Genomic DNA, 23,823 nt, shown 5'->3' with positions numbered 1-23,823 from the left:
GCTGAAAGAATTGGGAAGATATTGGGTGGACATGTTTTCTATAGTGTTGGCTCAAGTAAGAGCAGGGGAGTTATTACACTGATAAGTAAGCATCTACAATTCAAATGTCTCAAACAGATTAAAGATAAATTAAGAAGAGTCATTATTGTTTTAGCAGGGGCAAAGTTTGATTCTGGTTAATATTTACGCACCTAACGCTGATGATCAGGGCTTTTTTATAGATCTTGAAGGGATGTTGCAAGCCGCTGGCACCCCTCATGATATAATATTGGGAGGAGACTTTAATCTATTGATGAACTCAGTCCTTGATCATAGTGAAGCAAAAGTGTGTAAGCCCCCTAGAGCAACACTGACGCTTCACAGGATGTGTAAAAATCTTGGTCTTACAGATATTTGGGGACTTTTGAACCCATCCGTTAGGGACTATAATTTTTTTTCATCAGTCCATAAGATTTATTCTAGAATAGATTTTTTTATATATCTAAGTCCATCATTTTATCTGTTGTTGATTGCTCTATTAGAAATATTTTAGTCTCAGATCACTCCCTGGTGAGTTTAGAGGTGTTGCCACATACGGAGAAAAAGAAATCATATAGTTGGCACTTTAATGTATCCCTTTTGCAAAATCCTGAATTCCAACAATTGTTAAAGATTGAAATCAATGTTTATATGGAGACTAACTGGTCCTCAGTATCCTCTGTGGGAGTGGCTTGGGAGGCACTTAAGGCAGTTCTTAGGGGTCGGATCATACAGTATGCCTCATTCATCAAAAAATCCAAAGCACGAGAACTTGTGGAGTTGGAAGGGAATATTAAAAGTACCGAGGCAGAGCTGGAGAGAGCAGCTCGGAAAATGGAGCGCAAGTGGAAGAATACAAAATTAGAGGTATTTTGCGGTGCATGGAAGGATAGTGTCTGTAGCTACAGACTACTGGCATTAAAAGCTGCCAGGTCAGCATATTTTAGCAAACTCATAAAAAATAACCACAACAATCCTAGATGTATATTCAGCACTGTGGCAAAATTGGTTAGGAATAAAGCATCGACTGAACCAGATATTCCGTCGCAGCACAATAGTAATGACTTCATGAATTTCTTTACTGATAAAGTAGAAATCATCAGAAATAAAATTGAAATTATGCAATCAAATGTCACAAAACCTCAGAAAACAGTGTCTTATAATTTTCCTCACGAGCAGCTTCAATCCTTCGCTGTCATAGTTCATGAAGAGCTATAAAAACTTATCAAAAAACTAAAAGCCACAACATGTATGTAATATCCAATACCAACTAAGCTCTTAAAAGAGGTATTCCCTGTAATCTCAGATCTTCTTAATATTATTAACTCCTCGCTATCCTTAGGACATGTCCCAAGAACCTTTAAAATGGCAGTTATCAAACCGCTTATTAAGAAGCTACAGCTTTATCCTGGGAATTGGCTAGTTATAGACCGATTTCAAATCTCCCATTTATGTCAAAAATACTAGAAAAGGTAGTGTCCTCCCAACTATGTTCATTTCTACAGAGAAATGGTATATATCAGGGGCTGGCAACCTTTTTGACATGGAGTGCCATTTTATATATTCCAAGTCAATGGCTGTGCCAACACCCAAAAAAAAAAAAAGAAAAAAAAAGAAAATAAGCGCATGGATGTGATTTCCCGAAGTTTGTGTCAACAAATATTTCCATTTTGCATTTTTCCTAATTTAATTGTTTATTTTTCATTACAAATGATATTATCAGCATAACAGTTTGAGTTAAACATTTGTGCAAAACCCGATGATTATGATATAATAATGATCCTGCATGTGAATTTTCACAGAGCATCTTGTGAAAGTGCTTTAATGAAAGAAAATCTGTCCTTATTACCTGCCCACAAATTTCTTTATTTCATTACTGATCTGGAAATTGTGTGGAATCTTAAATATTTCTTATATTATGTCATACATTTTTCAAAGTCACGCAGAGGGGTAATCACTAGTATGCAAGCAACAGCGAGAGAGGAGCAGGCTATTTTATTTCTATGAAGTTTGCATTCTAGTCTACTTCTTGGTGTAATCCTTCCTCATGATCACGCAGCCTGTTTTCATCAGCTGAATGGGAGGCTAAACACTTTTAAAGTGTGACGAGACTCTCACTGCACATGCAAGCCGATTAACTATTTAGCCCTTTTCGGTGAATCGCACCTGCAATATCCTAAAACTTTATTTCCAGGTTTAATTCATATTTTGAATAAAATTATTGAACCCCACAATTTTGGTTTATGTTTTCTCTTTTAATCGTTTAAGGATTAGTAGTGTTGTTTTCCTTATTACATCATGTGTTGTTCTGAAAGCAAAAAGAAACAAATGAAACGGAATGTAGGCTGTCATCCGCGCAACCTGACCAAATTAAAGCGGGTGCATTTACTAGCGTGATTAACCAAAAGTGAAACGCTGCCAGCATGTGATGCACGAATGGTTTACACGTGCTGCATGAGTCTGTTGAGTATACTGCAGTCTCGTCACATTTTTACTTTTTGTTTAGCCTCCCATTCAGCTCGTGAAATCTCTGCGTGGTCATGAGGAAGGATTACATCTAGATGTAGATTGGAATGCAGGTGCAGAATTTATATAAATAAAATAGTCTACTCTCTCGCCGTTGCTGGCGTGCCAATGATTACCCCTCCACGTGCCAATGCTGGCACGTGTGCCATAGGTTGCCGACCCCTGGTATATATGAACAATTTCAGTCAGGATTTTGGCCCCATCACAGTACAGAGACTGCATTTATCAGAGTTACAAATGACTTGCTCTTATCATCTGATCGTGGCTGCATTTCTCTTCTAGTGCTTTTATATCTTAGTGCTGCCTTACACATGATAGATCACGACATCCTCTTGAATAGGCTGGAGAATTATGTTGGCGTTAGTGGATTTGCATTAGCCTGGTTTAGGTCCTATTTATCAGACCACTACCACTTTGTATTTGTAAACAAGGAAAGACTCATCTACTTAGAATTTATCCATCAGCTCACAATGAGGCTGCTTTAGTTAGGTCTGCCAGAACCAGAAACATTTCTCATAATCTATAACTCTGTAATAAATTGAATGGCATCTACACTAATATTATTCTCTTTGTTTCCCTGTCTCAACCTCAGGATTATCAGAACCGGCCAGATCCAGCTCCATTCCTATTTGGTGTCGGACTCCACTGCTACGTGTTGCTGAGTGATGACGACAAACTAGCTGGTGCTAGCCAAACATCACTTCAGTCTTTTACGATGGACTTCAGAGAATGAACTGATGCCAGCTCCAACTGTAAGACATCGGATACTTCATATGCCACTGCCTGAACCTTGGATTTAGGATGGATCCCACCAAACCTCACTGAGATGATGTTGAACTGTGAAGCACCTCATTGATCTCTGCCTGCATCACCTTGGTCTAATGATGGACTACACTCTTGAAATGGAATACATAGACTATCAATTAATTGCCAACAAAACCCTTCATCAGCCAACTAACAAAGGACAATTGCATCAATGTGAACTTCTGAAGTTAATCCATGATGGACTTCAAAGACATTAGTCATTAATCTTACAGTTCATACAAAATCTTTGTTTTAAACACTGACCCTTAACACTTACTTAGTTTAATAATTTTAAACCCCATGACTTGCACTATACATAAGTAATATTGGCATTATATTCATGATGTTAGTCAGAGGGGAACTGGCCCCCACAGTGAGTCTGGTTTCTCCCAATGTTATTTTTCTCCATTAACCAACATCTTATGGATTTTTGTGTTCCTTGTCACAGTCACCTTCGGCTTGCTCACTGGGGTTCTAAATACAATTCATTTTTAATTATTTATTTATTTTTATACACAATTTACAATCATTTTCTGTTAATGCATGATTTTCTGTAAAGCTGCTTTGAAACTATGTGTGTTGTGAAAAGCGCTATACAAATAAAACTTACTTGACTTTTCCATCCACTGTGAGAGCTTTGGAAGGCTGAAAGGTGTGGAGCTAAAAAAAAATAAGGGTCATTCGAAACTCACCTGTTAAGTCATTTTTATTGGAAATTCAGTTTGAAGCGATCTTACAGCATGACTATGATTGTTCTCCCTTGAAAGTGCCCTTTGGAGGGTGATTTATCCCGTTTGGAATGCAGGGCCAAAAGGTGGACTCAAAGATTTTTTTTATGTATATTGTCTACTGACACCTAGTGGTGTGGATTCAGCATCATTCAAAATCAATAATTTTCAGTTACTGATGTTATTGTTGAAATTCACTATTTACAATCAGCCATGATTACTTTAATCAGTGAGCAAATGTGTTCAATAACAAAACAGTTACTGAGATTCAGTTACTGAACAGGCTACAACCTCAAACCTCACAGTAATTTAAAATAAAATGAAAAAGATCCAAAAAAAAAAAGGGAGAATCTTATCTGCATGATGGAGTTTTATAGTTTTATAACAGTTTTATCGTTCTCCACATTAACACAATGCAGAAAAATACAAACTGGCACAATGCTACATGAGCAGCAACTATAATCAAAAGAGCATTCACATGAAGTTCTAATGCTGGTGGTCCCCCTGACAGAAACTCCAGTTATATTTATTGTCTTCGGGTCATAAAACAGCCATCTGGTTTTAATTGTGCTTCCAGAACACCTCCCAGACAGAGAGGGAGGAGATAGACAGAGAAAAAGTGGACAAAATTACAATACTTTTATTTGACAAGTGGGTATTAACACTCTCCCCACACACCCCAACGATTAACATCCCACATTAAAACAGCTGTTTACAGTAATGCCGCAGTTCCCGCCAGCTTTAGCTTCTGATTTAAATCCATGTGAGCTTGTGAGTTTGGATTGAACACTATGAATGGGGTGAAGTCATTGATAAATGACACTGGCTGAGCTCATGAACACATTGTTTAGACTAAAGCTCATAAAGTGATGATTTGAGACTAAATTACATTAAAGAGGTGAAAGTGTCTCTTGCTTGACTGACTCATGTCCTGTCCTCTAGTGGACACAACAGAACAAGAACACAGTGAAACGAGTTGACCACTATTAAGACATTTAAATCATTGAAAAGAGAGGTAAGACATGTCTGTATATATATGTGTATATTTTTAATATATGGTACTATTTCCATTCATGTGTACATGGAAAAGACATTGTAGACATATAAAACAATTTTCCTAAAACTAGACCTTTTTAATCTATTAAGAAAGTTACATTTATTTTCAGATTAAATTATGTCCTAAAGTGCATATGATGCAATGTTATATATTCAACATTCAAAACAAATGAAAGAAGAAATATGAATATATCTTATCCATTTGTATTCCTTTAAAAGGTGAAAAACCTAAACAATATTCATTTAACATTCAGATTGTGCTAATGTAAAATAACCTTTCACATTCCCTCATGTTCCTAGTATATTTAATTAGCATATTCAATAATCAGCATACCACTGAAGAGGCTTGAAAATCTTAAAGGAATATTCCAGGTTCAATACAAGTTCAGTTCAATCGACAGCATTTGTGGCATAATATTGATTACCACAAAAATTTATTTTGACTCGTTCCTCCTTTTCTTTATAAAAAAAAAAAAAAAAAAAAAAACACAAATGTGTGTTCCAGTGAGACACTTACAATGGAAGTCAATGGGGTCAATAATCAGTAAACATTAAAATACTGTTTCAAAAGTATACACACAAGACATAAACAATATGTGTGTTAACATGATTTTACTGTGATTAAATCACTTACTAACCACATCTGTGGAAAGTTATAGACAATTTTACAACTTCATTACCATGATGATGTAATGTCATCAAACCTTAAAACGCCTGTAAAAATGAAAATGTAATCAACTTTACAGCTCAAATAATACACGAGTTTTAACAGAAGAATTAAAACTTAATTAAAACTAAGTGTCTCACTGGAACACAGATTTGTGCTTTTTTTAAAGAAAAGGAGGAACAAGTCGAAGCTCATTTTTGTGGTAATCAACATTATGCTACAAATGCTGTCGATTGAACTGAACTTGTGTTGAACCCGGAATATTCTTTAATGTGACGGAGATCTATCAGAGAGTTAAAAATTGTACAACCACGTGTTGATTTTCTGTGCGAGACATAAACTGTAATGATTAGACAATTTACATGTACATTACGCTTTGAAATGTGAATATCATAATTGACAAATGCATTTTGATGAACATGCATTTATAATAGCTAAAAGCCCTTGAGTCATTTATTTTAGTATTATCTGTGCTTTATCAAATTTGTATGTTTTACTTGATATTATTTTAGGCACAAATATGTTTCTTTTTTACAGTTGCACATTTCTTCTTCTGTGTAGCTCTTATTTTCTTAAGCAGCATGGAATAATGTAGCTACAGTATGTATACATTAATAGTACTATAATATTAATTATAGGGTTGTTATGTATGTGTTATGTTGCCTATTAAAGTGAACTGCCCAGCTCATCAAAACAACAGATGAAATGTACTTTTTAAAAATCTCTTACGAGTTATGAAGTCTGATAATTATTAGCAAAATTAAAGACTCGATTTCACATTCTAGCATAGCATCAACTTCACAGAACATGCAGTTGTAAATTAAGAAATGCCAACAGCAGGTTTATGCAAAGGGCAATCTTCTCTGATAATCTCTGTCTCTTCACAATATAATGTCCAATAATCCTCATGGTCGCACAGCAGGCTTGGTCCCTCTAAACAAAAATTAGGATAAAACTCGTCAGCATAATTGTGTAGACTTTGTTATTTTGTCTAGCAAAGTATTGTTTGTCACAAAGAAGCAGAGATCATGACTTCACAATATAAGACCTAAACATTATTCAATTCTACAGTACATTGACGACAGACTTACATGAACTATCTGGTGGAGGCACGCAAGAATTTCTGCGCGAACGACACATATTTTTCTGTGAAGCAAACCAAAAAACTCTTTGAAGTGCAAAGAAATCCCATCATTCACAGATTTGGTGTATATCACATAAGTTGGCATCATTACGATGATGAAATGCAGACTTTACCTTCTCCCGTAGGCGGAAGTGAACGGTCGGATCTGACAGCCAGGGATGCCTCAACGCTTCCGATGCTCCTATCCTCCAACTGCACACACACAGAAAGAAAAAAAAACACAAGCTTTTAGATTCAACTCAGTGTTGAGGACATCACTTTGAAACTGTAGCTTTCAGCATTTGTACTTTGAACTACTCATAATTTAAAATAGTCAAACCAAAGTCAAGCTACTCTTTTGAAAAAGTAGTTACAATACAAGTTACTAATAAAACAAATGAAGGTGACAATAACTTTTTAAAATGGATCTGATTACATATTTTCTGGATCAAAACAATGAAAAGATTTAAAGGAATGAACCATTTCAATTGGGTGATGGCATTAAACTTGAACTAGAACACTAGAAACACTAGAAAAACTAGAACACACTAATTTATAACCAAAAGCATAGTGACAAAAAGCAAACATGTAACTGAATATTTTGCTATAAAAAGAAAACCTAAAATGCCAAATCTGGTCTCATAGAATCACATAATTTTACAGACATTTTTGCAAAATGATTTTTACGTGGCTCATTGTACTGGTATGTTAATGCCGTTTCCAGGCAAAATGAACACTAGGGGCGCTACAATAACAGCGACTTTTATTCACAAATCACGAGTAAAACATCAGATTATCATGTTCTGTTCCTCACACAATGCTATCTTATGTCATCTAAACACTTTTATTATAGCACATGAATCATTTTAATGTTTGCATTACATAATCAACTACATTTACAAGCTTGTTCGAGTGAGATCAACTTGAGCTCGACTGATAGAGTGATGCACTTGTGATGTAAAGGAGCGGGGTACGAGTCCTGAACAGAACATGAGTCCACATGTGAACCCAAAGTGTCATAGAAGCTCCACAAAATGACATGACGCGGTTGCTTCAGCTATTGTGTTTTTTTTTAGTAGGGCTGGGTATTGATATTGTTTTCCCAATTCGATTCGATTCTGATTCACAAGCTCTCGATTTGATTAGATTCTATTCCGATTTTGATTCAATGTCGATACATATGGATATATTTCACTTATAATGTCCCTTTTGCTTACATATGAAAGAAATTATTTTCCAGCCAATGCTGTTAATTATAAAGGGGACCTTCTAACTTGGTACATTACGAAAATATTAATTTTACTATACTAGTAAAGAACATTGTATATTTCATATACTATTTTTTGTTACGTTTATTGTATAATTGCATAATATTGTACTATTTAAAAGTATTTACATTAATTTGTTGAACATGTGTTAAAATGGTACCGTCTCTTGAAGAAAACAAGCAGTACTGTAAAGAGCGTCTGTAATTGAGTGCATATTAACGAGAGAGACTGGAATGGCTTTATCTCATCTGTGCACTTACCAGCCAGTTGCCAAATACAGTATATACATTTTAACCGCATAGCACGAAATTTGTTGCAAATGCGAGTTATTTACTCTCATTGTAATAGAAGGTTGTGCATAGAGTAAAATATCGATCTTGGGATTTAAGAATTGATATTGAGATCATTCAAATGAAATGAAATTAAAATCTATATTTTTACCCACCCCTATTTTTTACACTATCGGTTAGGTTTAGGTTTAAGGTTAAGGGTAGGGAGGCGGGTTTTGTTGATTTAAAACTCGACAGAGCATTAACCTTTAAAAAAAACTCATCTGTGTTAGAGAAAATTGAACTCTTTTCAATTTAAACGTAATTTTAGTGCCACACAGTGGACATTTCACCTCAGAACTGCCGGATAGATGTATAGAATGTCGCCACATTTTATGAGATCAGGCTGGATGTAGCGTTTTGTCACTGCTACTTTTTAGAGAAAGTAGCTTGTAACTGGAAAGGCTACTCTGTCACACTACTGAAAGATTTAGTTAATTTAGTAGCGTCACAGCTTTAAGTTATTTCCTGCCCAATATTGTTTCAAATCCTGCATGAGGTGGTATTGCTATCATCACAGGCGGTGTTGTACGAGGATTGTACATTTCTCTTGCATACCTCTTATCTACAATGAGCAGTTTGGAAATGAAATCCTTGGCTTCTTTTGAGATGTCTATGAACTCGTCCTCCTCAAAGTTCCACTGACAGGCTAAGATGTTATTTAGCGTCTGATTGTCATCATCCCCGAGGAACGGTGACAGACCACTGAGCCTGTTTCATTTTTGTGATAAACCCAAAAAAAATAAAAAATATGTGTTTAGTAGTAGAAATCATTTTAAAAAGCCATTTTCAGCGGTGCGACAATGCAAATTTAACTAGATTTTGCATGTTGTTGAGTAACTTACAGCATGTATGTGATAACGCCCAAACTCCACATATCAGTGTTGAAGGATACAAAATCATAGTTGATCACCTCTGGGGCGAGAAATTCTGGCGTACCGAAATTCACTCGTAACTTCTCTCTGGGCTGGTATCTGAAGAGAATTGAACACATGGGGAATTGAGCCATTCAGATGTAGTTTACTTACTTTGCATTATGTTATACAGCTTTTGATAACTAAGACAACAGTGCAGTGACCATACTTACTTTCTAGCAAGTCCAAAGTCGATGATCTTGATTTTATTTGTTAATCTGCTGACACAAAGAATGTTCTCTGGCTGCAGGGCACAAGAAACAAAATGTGTGATAAAGGTTTCTTTGGTTATTATCCCTCTCATTTAGGGCCTTAAAAACTGACAATAGAGGATATAACAGATCATATTCGTAAGATTTAAGTGTAGGACTGGAACAAACAACTTTTTTGACAATCGACAAATATGTTAATTATTTAAAAAAATGTATTCAGATAAAAAGAGTCACATTTAATACTAAGCATTTTATTGAAAAATCCATTTGCGTTTTAAAATTGTTTTTTTCTTTTACTAATGTAAAATAACGTCACTGATGAATGTTCTGTGTGTGCAGCATTTCAACAAAGAAATTCAATGGGGTTTTTTTTTTCTTCTATCAATTACTTGTTGCAGCCCTATTGTGTTTAGGTGTTTTTATTGTATCACATTGGATCTCTGGTTGTACCTTTAGGTCCAGATGGAGGATGTACATTTTGTGCATGTAGCGTAAGCCCTCACATATCTGTCTGATGAACATCACTGTGTCCAGCTCTGTCAGCGTGTAGTTCTCATCAATGATCCTGTCAAACAATTCTCCTCCATCAACACTGTTGAAAAGACAAAGCTTCATCACTGATCATTTTTTTAGTAACTTATCAATAATATTTTTGAAACTGTTTTATCCAACTAGATTTGAAAATTTTCTGAAGAGAATAAAAGTGGTGCTTGCCCAAGCAAAACTAACCGCCACAATGCTCAGCTACTGTGGGTGGCTGACAGGGTAATTCTGCATGGGTTACTTAATGACTGAGCAATAGTAATAGTGTTTGCCTTATCAAGCACCACTGAATATCAAGGTTGCATTAACTCATTTAGAGTCTATGTGTAGAAAAATCCACAGCTGAAAATAATTGTATGGACTCACGAGACAATAACCAGTAAGAATGAACCAATAAAAAGCACATACTATTCAAGTACAAGGATAATGTCATTCCTGGACTCGTATGCGGCGTAGAGTTGTATCAAGTTGGCGTGGTCGAGCTGGTTCATAACTTGAATTTCATTCTTCACCACCTCCTTTTAAATAAAGCATATTAAGCCACCAGTTTATAGCTGAACTCTATGTTCACACTTAAAATCAGACCTTTACAATAAAAAAAAAAAAGCCTGTTGGCTTTTGCTGTTTGTACCTTTTCTTTTTGACTTCTAGCTTTGATTATCTTAGCTGCCAAAGAGAGTCCAGAAGAATTTTCAATGCATTTGTGCACCTGACCGAATCGACCTCTGCAAAGAGAAAAAAGTAGAAATGAATTAAGGACAATCAAGACATCTAGAAACATATATCATATAAGTGTCCATGTTTTGCCGTTGTATTAAATTCAGCAGCCTGATCTTATTAAAGTGTAGATAGTTTTTGCTAAATTATGTTACATGGTTCACAACATAGTAAAATTTCCACTGTGTGGCACTAAAAGCAAGTTAAATGTTCTCACAAACGGGTTACATTTTTAAGGTTAATGCTCTGTCGAGTTTTAAATCAACAAAACCTACATTTTGGAAAAAATGTAGGTATAGTGAAAAGATTCTACAACACCAGATTGCAATTCAACCAAATATTTATTAAATTATTTCCTTTTGTGTTCCGCAGAAGAAAGAAAGTCGTATGGGTTTAAAAAGACATGTGGGTGAGCAAAACATTGGCGGAATTGTAAGTTTTGGGTGAACAATTCCTTCAGGAGATATTGCAAAAAAGAATGAAACAAATGTAACTTATTCTGAGAAAAGTTTTAGCATCATTTGTTTGCTGATGATGCTTGCTTTGATATTTTGTTACCTAATGCAATGACATTCAGAAATTTTGTGACTTGAGTGTCTAAATACTTTTTGAAGCCACTGTATATGCAATACTATACTTTAAAAGGCACAGTTTAGGAAGAATTTCAGGGATGCCATCGCAATGCAGTGGGTGTCGTGTTTTTCCAAACACTATACTATTAACAACAAGAAGGACCTTCTCTTTGAAGAGTTGGATTAACACCTTGCAATTAGCTTCCAGCTGGCGTGAAGATACAGTTTCACATACCCTGAAAGCCCTATGTAAAAATAACTGCCTTGGCTCTGGAGTTATGAAACGGGTGAGAGGAGACAGACACCGTTGGGAGGGAGTTACACAACTAGCCTTTGAGGGGATTAGCAGACTACACTGTCCGAATTTACACCATCTCTGAAACATTATGTACTGTAAAATCAGTTCCAAGTGAAAAAACTAAAGAAAATTCTTCAACAGACCCTCCAAGAACCTCCTGTCGGTTGATGGTGTAGAAGTTGTTTATCTGGTTGGGCTTGGCGGACACAACGCGGTGGCTGAAGGGAGCGGGTGGAGGTGGGGTACAGTCTGCAGGACAGTAGAAGATGGCGAAATATTAACAGAAATGTTTGAAAAACAGATGAGGTTAAGTAGTAGCAGATCCCTGCTGAAAAGATAGGTTGTGTTTTGGAAGCTGGTCTCCAACATCAGATGCTGGTGTTCTTCCCACCAGGCTACTTATGTGGCTTTCAAGACTTCCTGGGTCAACTAACTTCACCAACATGGCCATGCTACTTGACCAGCTGCATGTGTACCAAACAAACACTAATCGGTATTGACAGACCGATATATCCACCAGGCCAATTAACCAGCCATTTTGAGATTTGCATTATAGAAATGCATTATCTGAATGTCAGAAGTATTAACTCTCCCTTATGACAGATTGTACTATCAACCACCCTGCTTTCTACATATCGGCTAAAAACCTATAATGGTCGACCACTAATCAACTGGATTAGCATGGAAATTCATGCTGGTCTAAATTGGTCTTTTCAATAGGGATATTACTTTGACACTTTAGTTAGTCAACAATATACTTTGTCAGTTTATTTTATCAACCAAATATAGTTTATTGTACTAACAACAAACTGAAAAAATGCGAAGTGATATAGTGGATTACCTGAAGCTATTACATTTTTTTTTTTTTTTTAGCAACGATACAATGGAAATCACTGTGAAACTTACCAATGAAGAAGTGCTCACTGTGATATTCATCTTCGTCCTCATAGCCCTCCTTAATTTTACTGAAATCCAACTCAATCTCCACACCCTCAGCTTTAAAAACACCACGCAGATCTTCAGGTTCCTCTGGCTCCTGCTTGCCTTCCTCTTGACCTTCCTCCACCCTGCTCTTCTTATGGTCCTCCAACCCTAGATCTTCCTCTGTTACATGTCGTTTGCTGCTCGTAGTCACCTCATCCACTTGCTCAGACTCACTGCTAAAACAGCAGAAATAGAACCGTGGTTGAAGACATTGAAATCAATGAAAAAGATACACTTATTGGATATGGTAAAAGTATGTGGACATCCAAACACCACACTTATATGAGACATTTAATTTAAAAGCCATTGACATTAATCCCTCCCTTTGCAGCTATAACAGATTCCACTCCTCTGGTTTAGCTTTCCAGTAGATGTCTGAACATTGCTGCAGGGATTTGCTACCAATCAGGCACTAGAGCATCAGTGAGGTCAGGCACTGATGTTGGGTGATGGGGTCTGGTTCGCAGTCACCATTCCAATTCATCCCAAAAGTGCTCTGAGTGGTTCAGATCTGGGCTATGTATAGGTCAGTCAAGTTCTTCCAAACCATTTCTTTATGGACCTCGCTTTGTGCACAGGAGCATTGTCATGCTGGAACTGTAAAGGGCCTTGAAAATGGTGTCCACATACTTTTGGCCCTGTTGAGTATAATATGGCTGTGAGAGGGAAACCCTATCAGATACCTTTGCAGTGAGTTGTCAGGAGTCGTAGGTCCCTTTGTGTCGGTAGTGTCGGGTTCTGAAGGACCCTCATCAGCTGTCTGCTCTTCTTCATCTTCTACCTCCTGATCTTTGAGAATATATGTGGTCTCTAGTGGTATCTCCTTACCATCTTCCAATAATTGTTGTGTTTCACTTTGGATGTCTTCTGTCTTTGGATCTGTACCTTTTCTCTCCTTTTCTTTCAGCTCCACAGTGACCTCCTTCTGTTCTTCTGAGTATGTCTCTTGCTCAGGTGTAGGGGCCTTGGTCTCCTCCAAGATGAGGTCCTGTTGGATTGGAGTAAGCAGACCATCATCTGATTTCTGCACACCATCTTGAAGATGTTGGGATACTTCAGAGCGTTCTGCATTCTCTTGGTTAAGTTTCCGCACTTCCTCAAGCAACAATGCCTGTTTCCTCAAAGAGACTGTATCTATATCGGGGGAAAAGTAGAAAAAAAAAACTTAAAAGGGAAATTTTGCATTGTCATTTGAACTGCACATTTAGATTAATCATTTGAAATTCAGAAATGCCTACAATTACATTAATGAGCTTACCCAGTATTTTTGTCTGGATTGGTACAATTGTGAGTGTTACATTTTTAAAACCCATGTTTTTGGATGTGATGGTACTGTAGATACCTGTTGAATCAGGTGGTTTCTTCTTCTGTGCTTTGAGGCCTTTGATGCTAAGATGAAACTTCCCGTCTTTACCTTTATGATCCTTTAGCTTTAGAGCACCAGGACAAATAGAGCAAAAAAAAAAAAAAAAGATGAGAGAAGCAATTAGGTTAAAGTGTGAAAAGTTCTGTTTTTCCTCCACAACTAAACAAATTCAAACACTGAAAAAAAATTTGAACAAATTCAATGTAAAACCACATGTAGTGAATTTGTGTCATTTCAGTACAGACAATTGGGACATCATGATGATTGTAAAAGATATGCTTTCATGGTTGACAAACCTAAAACACTAGCACATTTCCTTGAAGCAAGGACATGGTTTGGTCAAAGATACTTGAGCTTGTAAGTAGACTCGTAGATTTTAGAATGTTGGCTCACATTGACTCAGGAGAGTTATCCTATGAATCCCTTTAGAGCCTTTAGTAGAGGTAGTTTTCTGTTGCATATGCAATATGAGTGGGATAGGTTCTCTGTCAGAAATTTTTTTTTGCAAACATTGCACATTTAAGGGTACAACATCTTGTCACTGGAGCAGTACCCTCAAAGGTGCACCCACTGTAGCCTTTGCACATCAGTCACTTAACTATCCCTAAATGGTACACATTCGCAATGAGGTGATAGCAATGATGATGATGCAATTTCCGGGGAGACCATTAAACATTTCCTATTCTTCAATGCTGTAGATTTAACTCACCTTAGGAGTGGCAAGCTCACTGTTATCTGAGGACTGCTTTTTGGTACTCTGCTTGCTTTTACTATCCTTGGACCTGAGAGCTGAATCCATTTTGCTTTTCCGAGCAGCTGGCCCTTTGAACATAATATCCATGATTTTGGAAGTTTTCACAGTCTCTCCAATAAAGCTGACTACTTGCTGAATGCTCATCACCAGTCTCTCCATTCCCTCCAGCTTCTGGGTTTGTTGTTCAGAACGATGATTTACTGCCAACATGATGCTGTTCATTTCTTGGCACATTTCCTTCATCTCATGGACTGGTCCTGTACGGATGGCTGGAGGTAAATGGATCTCCTCCTTTTCCACTTTCAAAGTTTCTACATCTCTCTCGATTCCATCAATATCCTGAGACATGCCATCAAGCCGGCTGAGCACTTTTTCCTGGATATTTATGAGCCGGTCCATTTTGTTGCTCAAGGACTCAATCCTGACCTGGAGAAGGTCAATTCCTGTGCTAGAATCAGCAGAACTCATGGTAGCATTGAAGAATAAAACAAACTTACAAAGATGCTCCAGCAAAAGACGAACTAAAAGAGGTAGCCAACTTGGTCTGTTTTCTCAAAAAGAAACCAATAATCCAACAATGAGCCAAGCAGGGATGATGATATCAAACAAGAGTAAAGCCAGAAAAAACAAAAAACAAGATGCTTTAAATCCCCCAATAAAAAGTTGATTTGTCCATGTCTTGCTCTCCATTGAGCACCTCTACAAAGTGGAGGTCATTTTAAGAATGGCATGTGCCGGTCTCACTAAATGTAACTGGTGTGAGGGGGTCTTACGTCAGCAGGGTCTGGGGAGGGGCTATGTTTGGCTCAGAAATTGCTGTGTGATAGCAGAGAAGCTTTGAGTGCTAAACCCATGTCAGATGCCTCCCTACCAGGTGTCAAAGGGGCCCTGGTGACACCCTGTTTCCAGTTATGGCTGCTCAGTAAATGAATGGAAAGAAACTTAAGTGCTGACTTCTCTTTCACCTTGAGAGGTTCGTTTGGAGACATCATGTTATTTAAGATTTCTGATTGATGGAACTTTCCAGTCACGAGTTGGGATTGGGGAATCAAGAGGATATAAAGAGGTGAATACAAGAATTAAAGGAAAAAACAGCCAAATCTGAGTCTCTTTTTATTAAATAATATCACATGTCCATGGAATTCCTCTGATGTACAAGCAAACTGGTTGATGGTGCCTCACTACTAGTGAAAACAAAGAGCCTGTGGAAGACATTTAATCCTCCCTCGACTGAAACTAGAGCTTGTGTCACTCTAATGACTCATCCACTACAGTCCCCCTAAAACATCTTACTCATCCAAAGTTAAGACAGTTACAGATCAGTTTTACCTTAGACGATGATATATGAAGCCTCTCTACCTAGTTCCCACCCCCTGACCATAATACAGCTCACCTGACCTAACAGTTGGTGTAGTAGTCGAACAAGTGATTGAGATCACAATAAATGAACAGTTTTTGACAGTCATAATCACTTTGTTGTTCTTGAAAGTTATCAAGTATCCTCTTAAATAGATTTCCATATTTCTCAAATTTCAATCTGCAAGCCAAGACGTGTCTTCCCTGAATAGCATTGGAAACACAATTTAGGGCACTACACCAACAGCATAGTCATGAATTAAAGTTGGTATGTTCCCAGCAAGCACAAATGTTTATGCAACATTTTACAAATTTTCTGTTTGGTTGCATTTAGGTTACATCCCTGGACACTCTTTTAAAATAATAATAACAATAACTAGTTAAAAATTGATTTAACCAAAACATGACATGCAGTTTACATATTTGAATGACCAAAAATGGCCAGTCCTTTAAGAAAAAGTTACATATCAACAGTTTTTCGGAGCAACCACTGGTGGGCGCCATGATGCCTGTTTGCCTGTTTTCTGTTTCTGGTCTTGAGACACGATGTTCAGAAATGAGCGATTCGGACTGAGAACAACAACCATTGAAGTGTTATTTGGAGTTAAATGAATTTCAAGCTCAACTTGTGCAGTTGTCGGCTGTCATAACAACTCAAAGTAGTTAATAATATCAACTCACCATCGCTTCATGTCATCTACACACTCAGGTGAGGCACTGTCAATAAAAAAAATTATTATCTCGACTCCTTAAAGTGACAGCATACAGCCACACGTTTTTTTGACCATTTTTACAAATGTAATACCAGATGTGAGTGAAAACACTGGAGACCGGAAACTGAAAACAGGCGAATAGTGGAACATTTCTGCATTCAGGAAAAAGGTGGACAGTCAAAAATGTCAGACCAAACTGCAAAGTTTGTAGAATGTTTTAAGTTTTAAAATAACACAATCTCTCCATTTAAACTAAATATTTAAAATAATAATAATAATAATAATAACTGCTTTTGTTTATAGAATGTTTATGACCAAAATACAAACAGAAACATTTATGGGATAGTTTACTTATACATTTTTTTTAGTTAAAAAAACAATAACTATGTTGTGTAAATGTATAGGCTATTAATTATGGAGAAACAAATCTGATCCTAACCGATTAAGTACTCGGAATAAAACGTTATCGAAACGTTTTCATTACTTTAAAACGTTTTTACAATGTAGTTGTACTGGCTGAGCTTTTAACTTTAGCTTTCATCAGTAGTTTACTCAAAATTGGGTTCTGACTGGCGTGATGATCGGTAGACAAATTATTTTAAGGGGATGGAAGTCAGACGGAGCGCCACCATTTCCAGAGTGGTGTACAGAGATGGGGAGGGTGGCGGCTTATGAGAGGATGAAAGATGGAAGGCTGGGGTGGGAGGACTTATTTTTCAGGAAGTGGGGTAGGTATTTGGCAGTTTTGGAGGACTCTAGGGGAAGGGATGAGGAGGGAGATGTTTAGTTTAACTATGTATATTTATTATATATTTTATTTTTTATTTATTTTTTATTTGATTGTTTGTGTGTGTGTGTGTGTGTGTATTATTTTATGTGACCACAGGGGTGTTCTTTGGGGTAGGGTGGGGTTGGTGTTTGGGGAGGGATATTAATGAGGGTTAAAAGTTAAATGTTGATTCGGTGTGTATATGTTGTGTTTTTCTCTGTTGTGCTTTCTTTTTGAATCAATAAAAAATGTTAATTACAGAAGATAATCACATTACTCTTAACAGTTCACTTTGAGACTCATTTGTGAACCAGAACTCAGAAAGACCCAAGAAGAAGGAGAAAACTGGTTTTATTGCAACACCTTATTTTTTCACAATTTATTGACAGTGGTGACACTGACGGTGCTTTGTAAAATGGCATCAAATTAGACCTAACTTTCAACGTTTATGTACTTTTACTTTTTAATGAGGGCAAAATATACTTTCTAATTTCTTTCTTTTGATTTTAGGGTAAGCTACTTTGAAACTGTAGCTTTTCAACTTTGAAACTGTAGCTTTTCAACCTACAAGCTCCTCATGACTTAAAGTAGCTAAACTACAGTCAAATTACTCTTTTAAAAAAGTAGTTAGCTACACTACAAGGTACTAACCAAAAGTAGCTAACTACACTGAAACTGTTAAAAAGAAGAAAATATTTTTAGAAATACAGTATAACAACTGGATCATATTATTTAATTCTGCAATCAGTTCTGCAAACTATCATCTGATAGTTATCCATTTAATTATGATGACATTCTCACATGAAAATTAACCATAGTTTTAATACAGTAACCATAGTTTAGCCATGATATCTGTAGTAAATCCATAAGGGTTCAACAAAGGTGACAACATTGAATTGAACATAAACTCATAATTAACCTCCTGAGACCTGAGCATGACTGCTGTGTTCATTTTCCATTTCCCTTTTTGATTTGTAACTAGTAGCAGCTAATAAACAAGGAAAAAATAGCTGATCAAAAAAACTAACATGGGAATAAGGTCCCATTCCACATATGTGGACTTCATATTTATCAGTGCGCTGACACCAGAAATATATATGAATTTTTTAAAGTGGCATATCAAACGAACCTAGAGATGCTACTCTTTACAACCAAACAGGTTTCAATCAAAAAACTTAAAGGGATAGTTCACCCAAAAATGAAAATTCTCTTATCAAAAAGAAAAAAAAAAATCTCTTATCATTTACTCACCCTCGTGCCATCCCAGATGTGTATGACTTTCTTTCTTCTGCAGAACACAAATTAAGATTTTTGGAAGAATATTTCAGCTTTGTCAGTCCATACAATGCAAGTGAATGGGTGCCAAAATTTTGATGCTCCAAAAATCACATAAAGGCATCATAAAAGTAATCCATACTACTCCAGTGGTTTAATCCATGTCTTCAGAAGTGATATGATAGGTGTGGGTGAGAAACAGATCAATATTTAAAAACTTTTTTACTTGAAATTCTTCTCTCTGCCCAGTAGGGTGCGATATGCATGAATAATGTGAATCACCAAAAAAGGAGAAGAATGTGAAAGTGTTGTTTCTCACCCACACCTATCATATTACTTCTGAAGATTTTGATTTAATCACTGGAGTCTTATGGATTACCTTTATGCTGATTTATGTGATTTTTGGAGCTTCAAAATTTTGGCACCCATTCACTTGCATTGTATGGACCTACAGAGCTTAAATGTTCTTCTAAAAATCTTCATTTGTGTTCTGCAGAAGAAAGAAAGTCATACACATCTGGGATGGCATGAGGGTGAGTAAATTATGAGAAGTTTCATTTTTGGGTGAACTATCCCCTTAAAGATGTTTCTTACCAGAGGCACTTTTGTTGGCACTGTGCCTGTTGTAGTGCTTCACGGAAGTCGACGTCATGTTGTTGTGTCACGTGACTCAGTGCAGCAGAAGTTTAACCCTTAAATGACAGTGTAAAGTCTTGTGAACAGTATTCAGTCGGTTTAAAGTAATTTAAATTATGTGTTGCGTATAGCGAAGCCAAAATACAACATTCACACATGTGGACACGGGGTCGCACAAGGTTAAATATACACAATTAAACTAGAAAACACCTGAATTGAAAAATAGTGATAGACTGCAGCAATCCACTAAATATTTTGCTTTAAAAGAATTTCCACTAATTTTCAGGTGTGAGCTTCATTTATATAATCACCAGCCAGTAGGAGGTCATTAATCAATTGACTGTCGGGACTCCCTGCTAAGTTAATGGCTTCAAAAACTGAAAAAGCACAGCAGGCTTGCTTGAAAAAATTGTTCGGACACCGAGGCGGGGTCTTGTGTTCTCATCAAGTGACCAATGAGCTTCTTCTTTTACTGAAGAACTGACAAGATGTCAAGCTGATCTGAACATTTTCATATGCGATCACACTCAGCTGCATATCATAACAAATGCTGATTGTAATCCATAGTGATTCTGTCACCAAGCGTTTTTACCTGCCTTTTTTCCTACACTAAAATGTCATCAGAAAGCGGAGCCATAGCAGTTAGTTTTCATTGAACTTAATTTCTTTACTCACTGAAAGCTGCATATTGACATACACATTCTTTGGCAAGCCTCGAGGGGATAAATACACAATCACACACTTTCACAAGGTAAAGTTACTCCATGCATCGCTTCCTAATAAAGGCGTTTTCACAGCTGGCTTGTTTGGAGCATTTGTTTCAGAACCTGGTGCGTTTTCTCCCTACATGTATGTGCATGTGTGTGTGTTTGTGTGCGTGCTCGAGAGGGAGGGAAAGAGAGCGAGCTCCGTGACCATGAGAAGAGGTAGTTTTCGCTGCAGAAATAAAGTGAAAGCAAATATTGACAGATAAAAAATAACCACAACGGAAAATTTACAACTCATATACATCTGTGAGTCGTATAATGTTTATTTAATAATGTAGGATAATTTATTAAATAAGGATAAGTATAATGTAAAACCTCTTGTACCATGCTGCGACATTTTGCATTACTGTGACATAAATAAGATTTGAATATTTGTACCCACTGACACATTTTTACAAGTATATCATTTTAAACGGTATATCAGTGTATACGCTGAATCCCGGAACAGCACACAAACATTCTCACTGATGAGGGTACAGTTTTCTCACATGTGACCTCCTAATGAAGAGAGCAAGAATTCTGCAAAACAGTCTGCATGTGTGCCAAAATCGAGTTTTTTGAGTCTGCTGGTGTGGCGCCGGTTTAAGGCTGCGCAGGGGCTTAAGTGAATCAGTTAATAATTTATGCGAACTAGTTCATTTAGATGAACTGTCTGAAAGTACTGATTCACTAAAATGATTCAGTTTTCCCAGCGCTACGAGAGAGAGAGAGAGAGAGGATGGTTTAGGTGAGTGTGATTGATTTCTCCCTCTGTCCCATTACTGAGTTCGTGCAGTAACAAATTAAGCATTTAGTGATGCTGCAGCACTACTCGTTGGAAAATGTAGCTTGTTACTGGAAAAGCGACACTACTGTGAAAATAGAACTACTATCAGGCTACTGAATTAGGCAAGTTAGTAGCATTGTCACTTTTAGTTGACTACTCCCCAACACTGTAGGGGAAATTTGTGATTTGTGAAACTCACTGATTAGCTTTATAAAGTCAAAAAAGAAAAAAGAGTCTCTTTGTGTCTTTGGCAAGAGTCAAAAACAGTGGTATGAAAGGCATTTACTAAGTTTTCCAGACTGAGTTTGAGTGGTAGCAAAGTATTCAGTATGTGCAACCCATCAGCAAATCCAAGAAAAACGCATCAGCTAGCTTAGCCAGAATATAAATTTGGACAGTCAGAGTACCACGAAATGGACGAGAGCCCGTACCATTTAAACAACATAACCACAACGCTTTGGAGTAAACAGGAGCTAGCAGAAGGCCTCTCTTGAGCTTATATTACTAGCAGTTTACAATGAAACTCGATAGATGAGAGGTAATACAGCCATCCTGAGAATTAAGCCAAGTCTTACGCTGCCAAGAGAAGGGCAAATGACGAACAGGTCCACCCAGCTAGTCGTGGAAAAGGAGCTGAGAAATAGGTGCCGCTAGCTAGCACATACTGCATTTAGACCATTCATGAACTGATACACAAGCAAAATAATACATGCATACTTGTTGCACAGTAATGAATTCTCATCTAGAGATTGAGGCGTAATGTGTCACCTCTTGGACATGGACTGAGACAAATGTTAGTTGAATGCACATGTTTAAAATAATTGACCAATTAAATCCAAGCACAAATTGTTCTTTTGGCAAGATAAAAGGCTGTGGTTGGGTAAATAGATACACACACAAGAGGACTATAGCTTCAGAAAGATGGTAGCACTAGAAGGCCCTGTGCTTTCAGCATGAATGAAAACAAAATAATCCAATGGAAACCTGTGTTCTGTTTCACATATTATTCCTCTTCCAATATCGATGTTTCACATATTATTCCTCTTCCAATATCGATGTCTCAATGAAAACCTGAAAAATATAGTGTATCCTATAACCAAACAACTAAAAATATTCAGACCTACAGTATATTACTGTTGTTCAATGTTACATTTATATTTATGAATTTTTCAAACATTTTTATCCAAAGCAACTTACATTGCATTCAAGGTAAGCATTTTATCAGTTAGTGAGTTTACTGGGAATCAAACGTCAAACTTTCGTAACCTCCATTCCCTGATGGAGGGAACGAGACGTTGTGTCGACGTAGTGACACTAGGGGTCACTCTTGGGAGCCCCAAACACCTCTGCTTTTTTGAAAAAAGGCCAATGGGAATTGGCGAGTGGAATTTGCACGCCACTCCCCCGGACATACGGGTATAAAAGGAGCTGGTATGCAACCACTCATTCAGGTTTTGTGCTGAGGAGCCGTGACCAGGTCCCGGCCATTTCAGCAGGTAGTTCAGTGTTGTGGCAAGAGGGACACAACGTCTCGTTCCCTCCATCAGGGAACGGAGGTTACGAAAGTAACCATGACATTCCCTCTCTGTCACTCACTCGACTTTGTGTCGATGTAGTGACACTAGGGGTCCCTATACAAAATGCCACAACTATCTGAACTGTGTTACGTGAACTGGCGGTGCGTGACGGGCAGACCATTGTGTGCCTCGTACCCAGCGCACCAGGCCGTCACGTAACCTCCCCCAACGCTCTTATGAGCGTCGAATGGTCCTTCAGGAATAAGTCGACTGCCAACAATAGGGACAGGCTAGCCCAGCCGAGGCCTCTTTTCCTCTTTTTTCTCCCCAAAAAGAATGGAATTTGTTAACCGACTGGGAGCCATAAGTGTCTACGTCGGGGGGTGTCCCTCCCGAGGGGAAGACACCGTGGAGACCACACCCTGCCCAAAAAGGGGGGGGTGGTATTTTGAGTGGAATACATCACATGGTCTTACCGAGTCTTGTCGGAAGTATGTCATGTGGAGAGGTCCCTTGGTGGGTCCTACCCGAAGGGGGAGGAGTTTATACAAAGCATGGTGACTGGGGGCAGAGGGGCCTCTGCCCAAGGAAGATGCAGTTTACCGACAGGGAAACAATTTTGCTGAAGATATCACATGGGGTCGCCTTCGGGGAACCAGCACATGTGGAGCACCTACCTCAGTACAGGGCCTCATTAGTGCACGTACTGGGCCAGCAGCGAGTTTCTCCACAAACTCAACTGCCACAGGGCTAAGGAGGAAAGTCATCCAGGGATCACAGTCTGTGAACACGACTGGGAGTCAAGAGCGAACGTCTTCACCTCAGGGGAGGGGAAAGGCGCTATGTGCAAGTGGTACACCTGGCCAGCTGTCCCAGAACTTACCTGCTCATGCCTGCCAATGCACGGGATGAGACCGGCTCAACCCGGAGATAATAGAACCTCACAAAGGTGTTGGGTGCTGCCCATCCCACTGCTCTGCAGATGTCTGCCAAGGAGGTGCCACTGGCCAGGGCCTAGGAGGCCACCACACTCTTGATAGAGTGGGCTCGTAACCCCGCAGGGGGTGGCACATCCAGAGCCTGATATGCCATCGCGATGATGTCAGTGACCCAGTGGGCAATCCTCTGTTTGGAGACAGTGCTTC

At 37.9% G+C, this 23,823-nt stretch overlaps 1 protein-coding gene across 3 annotated transcripts in view; it reads right to left on the bottom strand.

The window, feature by feature from the left end:
• Positions 1-5,583: 5,583 nt before the first annotated feature.
• mylk4a (myosin light chain kinase family, member 4a) overlaps positions 5,584-23,823 on the bottom strand; it is a 42,599-nt gene continuing 24,359 nt past the window's right edge. Inside the window, exons 1-14 of one of the 3 annotated variants that reach the window (XM_051697507.1) lie at positions 14,835-15,568; positions 14,102-14,189; positions 13,443-13,893; positions 12,682-12,935; positions 11,919-12,024; positions 10,820-10,913; positions 10,597-10,706; positions 10,096-10,237; positions 9,607-9,677; positions 9,365-9,493; positions 9,078-9,230; positions 7,057-7,135; positions 6,891-6,945; positions 5,584-6,732 (exon numbers count right to left, since the gene is read on the bottom strand). In XM_051697507.1, the coding sequence (XP_051553467.1) occupies positions 6,731-6,732; positions 6,891-6,945; positions 7,057-7,135; positions 9,078-9,230; positions 9,365-9,493; positions 9,607-9,677; positions 10,096-10,237; positions 10,597-10,706; positions 10,820-10,913; positions 11,919-12,024; positions 12,682-12,935; positions 13,443-13,893; positions 14,102-14,189; positions 14,835-15,347 (2,247 nt within the window). In that variant the 5' untranslated portion in view covers positions 15,348-15,568 and the 3' untranslated portion in view covers positions 5,584-6,730. Of the gene's footprint in view, positions 6,733-6,890; positions 6,946-7,056; positions 7,136-9,077; positions 9,231-9,364; positions 9,494-9,606; positions 9,678-10,095; positions 10,238-10,596; positions 10,707-10,819; positions 10,914-11,918; positions 12,025-12,681; positions 12,936-13,442; positions 13,894-14,101; positions 14,190-14,834; positions 15,569-23,823 lie in introns of those variants that run through there. The other 2 variants (XM_051697508.1, XM_051697509.1) reach the window with 2 other exon arrangements.

This window comes from Myxocyprinus asiaticus, chromosome 5, assembly GCF_019703515.2.
Source record: "Myxocyprinus asiaticus isolate MX2 ecotype Aquarium Trade chromosome 5, UBuf_Myxa_2, whole genome shotgun sequence".
NCBI lineage: Eukaryota > Metazoa > Chordata > Actinopteri > Cypriniformes > Catostomidae > Myxocyprinus > Myxocyprinus asiaticus.
The sequence above is the reverse complement of the archived record's forward strand: the minus strand, read 5'-3'. Positions and strand labels throughout refer to the sequence as shown.